The sequence below is a fragment of the Tachypleus tridentatus genome, chromosome 10 (assembly GCF_004210375.1).
Source record: "Tachypleus tridentatus isolate NWPU-2018 chromosome 10, ASM421037v1, whole genome shotgun sequence".
Taxonomy (NCBI): Eukaryota; Metazoa; Arthropoda; class Merostomata; order Xiphosura; family Limulidae; genus Tachypleus; species Tachypleus tridentatus.
Window position 1 is genome coordinate 143,662,018 of NC_134834.1, and position 9,456 is coordinate 143,671,473.

Genomic DNA, 9,456 nt, shown 5'->3' on the forward strand with positions numbered 1-9,456 from the left:
GGTTTCAATTCTACTTTAGACCTACATTAAAATATAATTGAAATTTCAAAAATACTTAATTACCAGATGTAAAATTTAATCAGCATTTTTCTACTGATGTTGGTGTGTTAAGAGAGAAATATTCATTGTAGAGTTATATACAGACTGTTCTTCATGTTAAAACACTTTAATTTGTGAGTTTTTGGCCCTCTTACTAGAACCTTTATGAGGCAACAATTTATAATTCTACATAATAATTTACCTACATTACAAGTCTTAAAAATCAGAAACATTAATTACTACATAACAACTTTAAAGACCAGTAGATAAATTGGGTAGCTATCCAGACAAAAGAAAACTAGTCAATTGATCAGTTAAATAATTGCCAAGAATGATCTTGTATCAGTACTGTTAGAGGAATAACTGTAGGCATTAAAAATATTAACATTATTCAAATTTTATTATTTTATGCATCATAAAGTTTGTGAGCTGTTATTACTTTTTAGTTAAAGTATTCTGAAATCTATATCTGTTACTTACAAACTTAGAAGTTGATAGCTAAATATGCAAAGCTCTTGTCAAACAAGTATAAGCATTTAATGCCACATGTAATATAAATAGTTTTGTATTGGATAAAAAATTCAAGTGCCACAGAACAAAATAGTGAAAATAGGTGGTTCAAGCCTCCTTTCATAGTAATACTTTTTAAGCTTAGCATTGCCAAGTAACTTTGCTGGCTATCAAATAAGACTAAGTTACAAATTATCTGCAAAAATTGAATTTATTTTTTTTAAAAGCATCTTAGAGCCAATCAAAAATTATATCCTTAAAGTTTTGCCCTCTTACTATTAAAGTTCTTATTGCCACTTGTTCTTATAACTGTATTTCTCATATTTTTCTATGTCCTTTTTATTTATTTCAAGAATACTATCTTCAACATTTAGGAGAATAATTGACCAGGATTTCTTCTAGAATTCTGCAGCTTTTCAACCACATAAAATATCAGTGGATGCATGGTTCCCGAAATGAATATATTCTATTTAACACACTCTGTGACACACAGAAGAAAGAGAAGTATGTAACACAAGATCTGTTGAGATAACTGAATGGATTACTGGAGAACTTCCACATCAAGTGATTTATCTGATTTTTTTACAGTCTAGCCACTTCTTCACCTATGTGCAAATGTGATGAGAAAGTTCACAAGGTCTAGATTACTAAGTGCACAGTGCACTTCCTGGCACTTGATGCATGTACTACAACACTAGATATGTGGATTCTCAGTTGTGACCATTATTTGTTACAACATAAAATTCTTTTCATGGTCTCTGTTTAGAAGTGCTTCAAAAGTGATCTACCATGTAAATTAAACAGTGTCAGTCAGGTTTATCAGTGGTAATTAATGTATTGGGATAGCTAGAATAGCTACTAACATACCCCTTCCAGAACCAGTTTAGATTATCTCTTTATTCAGGTGTAATCATGTTGTTGTTTTTATTTTCCATGTAGTTTCTGCATTTAGTTAATTCCATCCATGCTAATGGATGTCTCATGGTCATAAACATATACCAATTCTTTTACACATGTAAAGGTACGTACTGCAACCTTTGGTCTTATATCTCAAACTTTCTTCAATACATTTCAGCACAGACTTCTAGAAATGTGGTCTATTCAAACATATAATACAAAAAACTGTGCAACTACCATGGGATATCTTAGCATTGTATGTAAACTGTCACATTAAATATGTAACTTGTAGATGTGTGGAATACCTTACTCAAGCTTTGCCTGAACATGCAAGTGGATTGTTACCATATTTCTGGCTACTATCTCTCTTAGGCCTAAATGTGTGATAAAATTCGTGTAAACTTCAATATATTTCTCAGATTCCTCTTAACTTGACCAAAAGAGTGCAAAGACAAAATAACATTTCTGATTTATCCTTTACCTCCTACAAGTTATTTATCTTCTTGATTTTCAGCTCTAGTCTTTCTACACACGATCACAGCAGCCAGAAAGTATTCACATAGCTTAAACCCCAGCCAGCAATTGGGTAGCATTACATACATTATCCAGGATAACAACTTTGTTTCTTTGATCATTACTGTCCAAGTTAAAGTTAATTTTATTTTTTTGTTCTCTTTGTTATGTTTGACAATCTTGAACTTTTCGGGATTTTTCAGTTTTTCTGTCAAGCATTACTTAACCTGAATACCACAGTGTAAAACACTGGCTATGATATGACCATAATGAGACTAATTATTACTTTTTATTTAGTAATTTAGTAATTTACTATTAATTTAGTAATAAATTATTACTATTTATTGTAAATATTACTTCAGCTACTAGTTACTTATACAGATGTCACAACTTACTTGATTAAACTGCCAGATGTAGATATTCGTAAAATTAAGAAAGTTTCACAGCACCTACTTGTAACTGGAAGTATTTTATAAAGGGTATAATCAAAAAAGGCTGTAGATAGTGATTGTTAAGAATGCAGAAGGGTTTGCTGGCATAAATAGCATAAGCAAACAGGTGACCAAGTTCAACCTCTCCGTCTTCTGGTCAGGCAACATTTAATCCATTAAATCAGTAATTCCAACATGCTTACAGTGGGAAAACTTGCATGCAGTGGGCAACAATGACATGTTGTTACCTCCTTAGTTTATTCTGTTCATTTCATCAACATTAATTTCAACTATTCTGTAGTGATTTAATTACTGTTGTATTGTTAAGGTCAAGTACAACTGGAACTGATGATTCTCCAGAACCTATTGATAATCACACGACTGTAAAATAAAACTTAGTAAAACCTAACCCTCATAATTTTTGGATAGAAGGATAATAGTTAATATTGTTTGTTTCATAAAATAAGCACTTTTATATCCACTCCAAAACTAAGAACAACTTTACTGCTTAACACAATCTCTATTTCACATGACTAACATTAGCATAGGGAGATATTCTATGCAAATTATTATATTTCAAGAATTAGTAATTGAACCAGGCATGTGCAACACACAGCCCATAAGCTACATGAGGCCCACTTGGTGGTTTTAACCAACCTACAATGAATTCTTAAAATATAATTGAATCTGATGCATGAGTTGCCTACAAACTCACATTTTTTTCTGTATTCAATCAAGGAAAAAATAAAATTACAACTGCCTATAAGCTGAAAAAATTCTAGAATTAAATTACTTTTAACAAACAAAATATAACAAGCTAATAATCATTTGAATAATTCTGTTTTTGTCTTGCTGACTATTTTTGTATGTATACAGGTGAACACGACTGTAGACTAACTATGTGAACATATCTGTTACAAATTCATCCAAAGTAATCAATATTGTTCCTATGGGAAAGAAGTTTGTACTAAAAGAGAAATTGACAATTCTCTGCACAGAAAAATAAAATATGATGCATTATTTGGTAGACAAAAACCTTAGCTTTCTGTTGGTTATAAATAATATAGTATTAATCATAAAAGAAAACTATTCACAAATCCTTAGAGAGATAATGAAACAGTTGGTGAGGCAAAAGATATCTGATTTTCTATATGATGTCTCTGCAACCAAACAACACTGAAGGCTTAGAAACTTATGCTTTGTTTAAGTGATAACAATATTATAAAGAATAATCTATATTAAATGTTGTATTTATTGGATGGCAGTGAATAAATTAAAGAAGAGGGGATGCCTAAAGAAAATATGTCATATTTCTCACACAAGGAGAAACTGATTTTTTTTTTAAACATTGCCTTGTAAATTTAAAAATTTAAAATTTATGCATTATCAAAATATATAAATTATTAGCTAAGATTTTGCTTCATACAGTGTGGTCCACAAAGTATGTTTAAAAAGTGCTATCAGCATTCTGCACCCTGGAGGAAGATGCACAAGCCTGAATTAAACTATTCATCTTAACCATAATCACATCTCAGAGTTGTTCCAACCTTGAAGTCGTATAAGTATTTTCCAGTACTAATTGCATCACTGAATGCTGGTTCTGAGGTGCATTATGACAGTACAATTCAATACTATTAACAAATATGTACTGCTATAATGAAATTTTATACAGGAATATAGATTGCTTTTAACAACATCATTTTTTCTTCTCCAAAATAGAATGTCTCTGGTAAATAGTTGCCTGCTTGAGATTGTCCTCTGGTGTCTCAGTTGCAGGACATCAGCTAATAATAGCAATAGTGTAAAAGTGGTGAGCTGATTAGTTAAATATTAGGCCTAAAACCTAAGCCTATGATACACAATCGTGGAATTGGACTTCTTTTTCAAATTGAGTGATCCTGCTCTATTATTTTCAATGAATGATAAGACACTATCAACTGGACCTTGACTTGAATGGACTGAACTTGTCCTTGGTTCAGGCTATCCTCAATTTTCATGCAGCATTTTGTCTCGTGATAGTGAGCAAGAAAAGTCTGATAACAGTGTTACAGCAAAAAAATTCCTGCTTTTTGTAATAGTTTGATAGCTCATTATAAAAAAGTGAAGAAACACCTACTACAGAAAAGTTGCTGTGGCTACAAACAGCAGTGCTCAGTTTGTTTGCATTACATGAAATGACTTTTTTCTTTTTTTATAGTTATAAGCCTAGTTCATTTCACAAAAATATGAAAAACTATCCTAATTCACTGTTAAGTAAAATAACACTTATTTTAATAGTCAAAATTGATTATGTCTTAATTACTTTTCATTTATTAAAGTCAATATCAAGCAATCTGACACAAAACCAAGGCCAAGTACCAAGACAAGTCATGCAGTTGGTGTAACACAGATAGTAAAATAATCAATGTGATATCAGCTTCAGGTGACAATGTATATTACATTCAGATTTCAAAGGAGAAAAAAATGGGTTTTAAAACGATTTTTTTTTGTAGGAAGCAATTAGAAGATAAAGGGTAAAAAAAAAACTGTAAAAATGAGAAAGGAGGACACAAACACATGTAACAAGAATAAAGTTGTTGTCCATGAAATTCTTACCAATTTTAAGAACGCTAACTCCTTATTCAGAGCTGTCCACATTTTCAACCTGAAATACTAACAAATGTTTTTATTACTTATCAGCTTTCATCATATGCAATACTTATTTTCTGCATAGAATTAACTACACAAAAAACGTAATTATATTCCTCTGAATAATTAACATCACCAACACCTAAAAATCTCCACAACAGTAGATTCAAATTACAGTTAACTCACAAGAGGTTCTAGTTCCCATTTGTAGTGAGGAAAGCCCCCCCTTAAATTCAGATTTTCCCACACCCCTAGACCTTTTTGTGAATTTAATAATTTTATATCTATGTGATAATGTTTGGTATGTAAAAGTGGGGCAGCTGATTTGTTACAAAATAAATAAGACCATGTCTGTACACATACCGTGCTTTTGGCACTAAAATATTCTGCACCACATCAGCAACTAAATAAAATTTTAACGTCACCTAAAACTTCTGAGGGAAAACCTGACTTGTTAAAGTTGTATGACAGTCATTAAGACCTTCATACACCAATCATCTTTAGCAGTTTTATAGGTTCTTAAAATATCATTTTAAGAAAAACAAAAAGCTCATAATTGAAAGTAAACCGTTTAACAGTTTTATGACTGAAACTAATTTTTTTTAAAATCTGTTGGCATTATATATTTGGAATATTTTAAACATTCAATGTTTCAAAAAAATAACTATTAGGCAAATATCCTTCTACAACTCATATTACATATTTTGTTGTCTTTATACATGCACTATACACATGATGATTTAGTTCTGTTTTATCCACCACCAAATTAACAACTTAATTTTAATGATTAGTACTTTGCATAGAACTTTACAAAGAAGTTTAAGAGTGACTGAAAAATACTATCTTAAAAGTGCCTTCATCCAAAAGTATTTGTCTTAAACTACTCTTATTAAGCCAGTGAGGCAATAACATCCTTCCTAAAAGTTATAACTCTTAATTCCAAAATTCTAATAATCAAAAAGTATGTTTTATCAAATAATATCTGACAGCAAATTTCACTTCTTTTCCCCAACAACTGATCAAAGAATGGGTAAATCTGTTGCATCTTCCTGGTTCACCAGATATTGTGGTGAATACTGTTGAATTGAATAAAATTTTTGTTAGACTGAATGCAAAAATCTACACTGATGTTGATTTTGATGCATTAGTTGGTGGAGGGATGAACAATAACATGCCAAACTAACTTCTGTATTATTGTTTGTTCAACTTCAAAATTGAGAACAAGCCTGAAATACAAAAAGACTTGGACAGATGATGAAATATAGGCTTCAAATACTAACACCTTATTTAAGGGTTAAACTTCAAACCCACCCTTTATTACAATGCACCTTTGATATTTCAAACTTGATCTTTCATGTCCACTTTGTGTTTATGGAATTTCTAATCATTTATCAAGATACCTCAGTAAAACGGGTAGTTTGATAGAAAAAGTGGTGAAATTTTAAGACAAAATTAGAATTAATGTTTTCAAATGCAGCACTTGGCACTACTATTAACCAGGTTATAACAGCTAGTTCAGAACTACTCCAAGTTGCTAACAGTTTTGGGCAATGTTGTTTAAGTTATGGCATCTAGAATTATTTAAATGTTACTACATCATTTTAGAAATTAACACCTAATTTTCCAAACTTAAGGCTTTTCTGTAGATACTATTGTAGCTTTAATCAAATATTAATCAAAACTAGCAAACATGTTGGAATAGTTTTAAAATGTGCAGATAGCCTAGTTGTTTTGCACCATAAAAAATCAAACCAGTTTTAAAATACCAAACATATATGGTTTAAGGGCAAAAAGTGATGTATTGCTCCATCTATGCTGTCCTGTTCACAAACCTAGATTTTAAAATAAAACTCAAAGTAAAAACAAACACTCATCATCCAAATATCCATTGTCTTTTTTTAACTCTCTTGCAAGAGTTGCATCTACATTTCAAAGCAACCCATTCCAAAAGCCAATCATCCTGTTATAACACAGATACCTTACCCTGAAAAAAGTTATATTTAGATCTCCTAGTCCTGCCATTCCAATGATTTATTACATAAAAATATAATGCATTGACACAATGAATCGTCTTAACAATTTTAAAACACATTAATAAAAACTCCCTCTAACAATTTCATATATTTTAACCTATCCTCACATTACAACCTTTACACTACAGGTATCATCCTTGTAACCCTCCTCTGAACCCTTTCCAACAATTCAATGTCCTTCATAAGATAAGGAGCTGAAAGCTGAACACAATATTCCAGATGTGGTCTAACCAATAACCAATAGAATTAAAATATAAAATGTTCTGTATTCAGTATTTGTGTATATACAATCTAAAATACAGACAAAAGAGGACCATTTGGTTTTTATTGGCTATTTCTAGGTTTAGAACATGTTTAGACAATATTTAATTAATTTTTGGCAATAAACTTTGCTCTTCAGTGGCTCAAATGTTACTCTGCCAGCTAATAATGTCAAAAACTAGGTTTTGATACTCACGATGGGTACAATACAAATAGCCTAGTGTGTAGCTTTGTACCTCATAACAAAAACATTCTTTGGCACCTTACCCAATACACACCAAAAGGTTCATATTCAATCTTTTTGGATTGCATGGGCATGGATAAAAAACAAAACAAGATATGAACACAAAAAATCTCTCCAAATACAATACTGGGTATTTTACTGAAGGCATTTTAGACAATAAACTCTTTAAATTCGTCTGAAACTGCAAAACAAAGGTAAAATATGTAATATAATTAATACTGGCACACATACAATTCGCACTTTCACCAATATTGGCAATAATAACGTAACGTCGGCGTTGCATATCCTACTCTAAAGCCATAAAAAGATGACCGTTCAACCTGACATTTGCACTGATTATATTGACGCTGAACACGCTTGAAAATCTTGAGATTAAAAGACGTTAATATTTTTACCTGTATTCGTGAATTTCTGGTACACTGTATAATAACTGAATATATTAATGTTAATATTATTAATATTTCTGATGAGATACAACTTAAATTACACTGCAAACAAGGTTTTTCGTTTTCCCCAATGTTACATAACACAATATGTGCTGGTAAAACCTTTTACATTCATACTTTACATTATGAAATCAGTTTTAAACGTTTGTATTAATATTTCTTCTAAATCAGTTCATGAAACTTCATGTTCAATACATACGACTACCACATTTAATACACCTTTATCAAAAAACAAAAAATAAACAGTTCTATTTATCAGTAAATTTATTTCTGATACCGTTAGTGTATTGCGCCCTCTATACACTTAAATTGTTTTTAATCAAGTTAATAATCAAGCAACCATTTATTTAAAAAACACACAAAAAGTTATATATATAAATTAAAAGGTAACACCAGCATTATAGTTAAATAATCTGATAAAAGTAAAGGATTTACGGTTTTATCGTACGGGCGAAAGATTTATACTCGTTTATGCAATGAAGAAATTAAACACAGATCTTACTAAAATACTTGAAAGTAAAAGTTGAATTACTTTAAATGAATTAAAGAAAGATAGTTATGTTGCTCTCCAACTAGTGAATAGTCTAAAATAACATATTAATCGAGTTTTTTCATTCTACGGCCATCCTAAAGAACATAAATCTGGTTTACCCCTTAAACCAAGAGTGGCCAAACTTGCTTAACTTAAGAGTCACATACGATAAACTTTAGATGTTGTAAAGCCGCAAAACATGAACAAATTTTAAACACTCGTTTCATTGTTACATGCACATCTTGTTACGTAAATTTTATATAAATATTAAGAAATACGTGTACCTAATAATATTTTTTGATGTACGTAGCTTTTACACTGTTAATTTGTGTTAGTTTCAATAATCACAAAGTACACATATACGAGCATATAGCAAAAGTTTTCGAAATCCTGGCTGATTATTGTTTAAACTATATTGAGCATATTTAATGCAGTAATGAACCACGAGAACATCTAAAAAATATATGCAAATTTCCATTTCATTAACATTAAATTAGACTGCCAGAAAGTTGTGAGTCGTTGAAATTCCGGCTGATATGTTGTCAAGGCTGTACAAATTATCTCCGTCAGGTGTTGATTCGTAAGTATTGCACGATACTTTGACTTCACAAACTTCATTACAGAGTACAGTGATTCACAGTAACATGGTATATTGGAAATTGAAAAAAGTCGCACACTGGTTTTCTTCAGTTCAGGATATTTTATTTCTGGAACTTGCTTCCATAACTCAGTTGTAACATGGGATTTATGGATCATCTTTAGACCCAGATCCTCCTGTAGTTCTATTAGTTCCATTTCCACAACGGAGGTTCAAGAGTTGGACAAACATCATGATCACATCAACCATGAATGGATTTACAAGAAAAGCGAAGCAGGGCTTCAGCTTATGCACGTCCTCAAACCTGTTTAGGAAATTATCAAG

The 9,456-nt window shown here is 31.0% G+C and overlaps 1 protein-coding gene across 7 annotated transcripts in view; it reads right to left on the minus strand.

Moving 5' to 3' along the window:
• LOC143230510 (AP-4 complex accessory subunit tepsin-like) overlaps positions 1–8,308 on the minus strand; it is a 58,829-nt gene extending 50,521 nt beyond the window's left edge. For 3 of the 7 annotated variants that reach the window (XM_076464200.1, XM_076464203.1, XM_076464197.1), the window contains exons 1-2: positions 7,952–8,308; positions 4,986–5,042 (exon numbers count right to left, since the gene is read on the minus strand). In XM_076464200.1, the coding sequence (XP_076320315.1) occupies positions 4,986–5,027 (42 nt within the window). In that variant the 5' untranslated portion in view covers positions 5,028–5,042; positions 7,952–8,308. Of the gene's footprint in view, positions 1–4,985; positions 5,043–7,787 lie in introns of all 7 variants that reach the window. The other 4 variants (XM_076464202.1, XM_076464199.1, XM_076464198.1 and 1 more) reach the window with 3 other exon arrangements.
• Between the last annotated feature and the right edge of the window lie 1,148 nt (positions 8,309–9,456).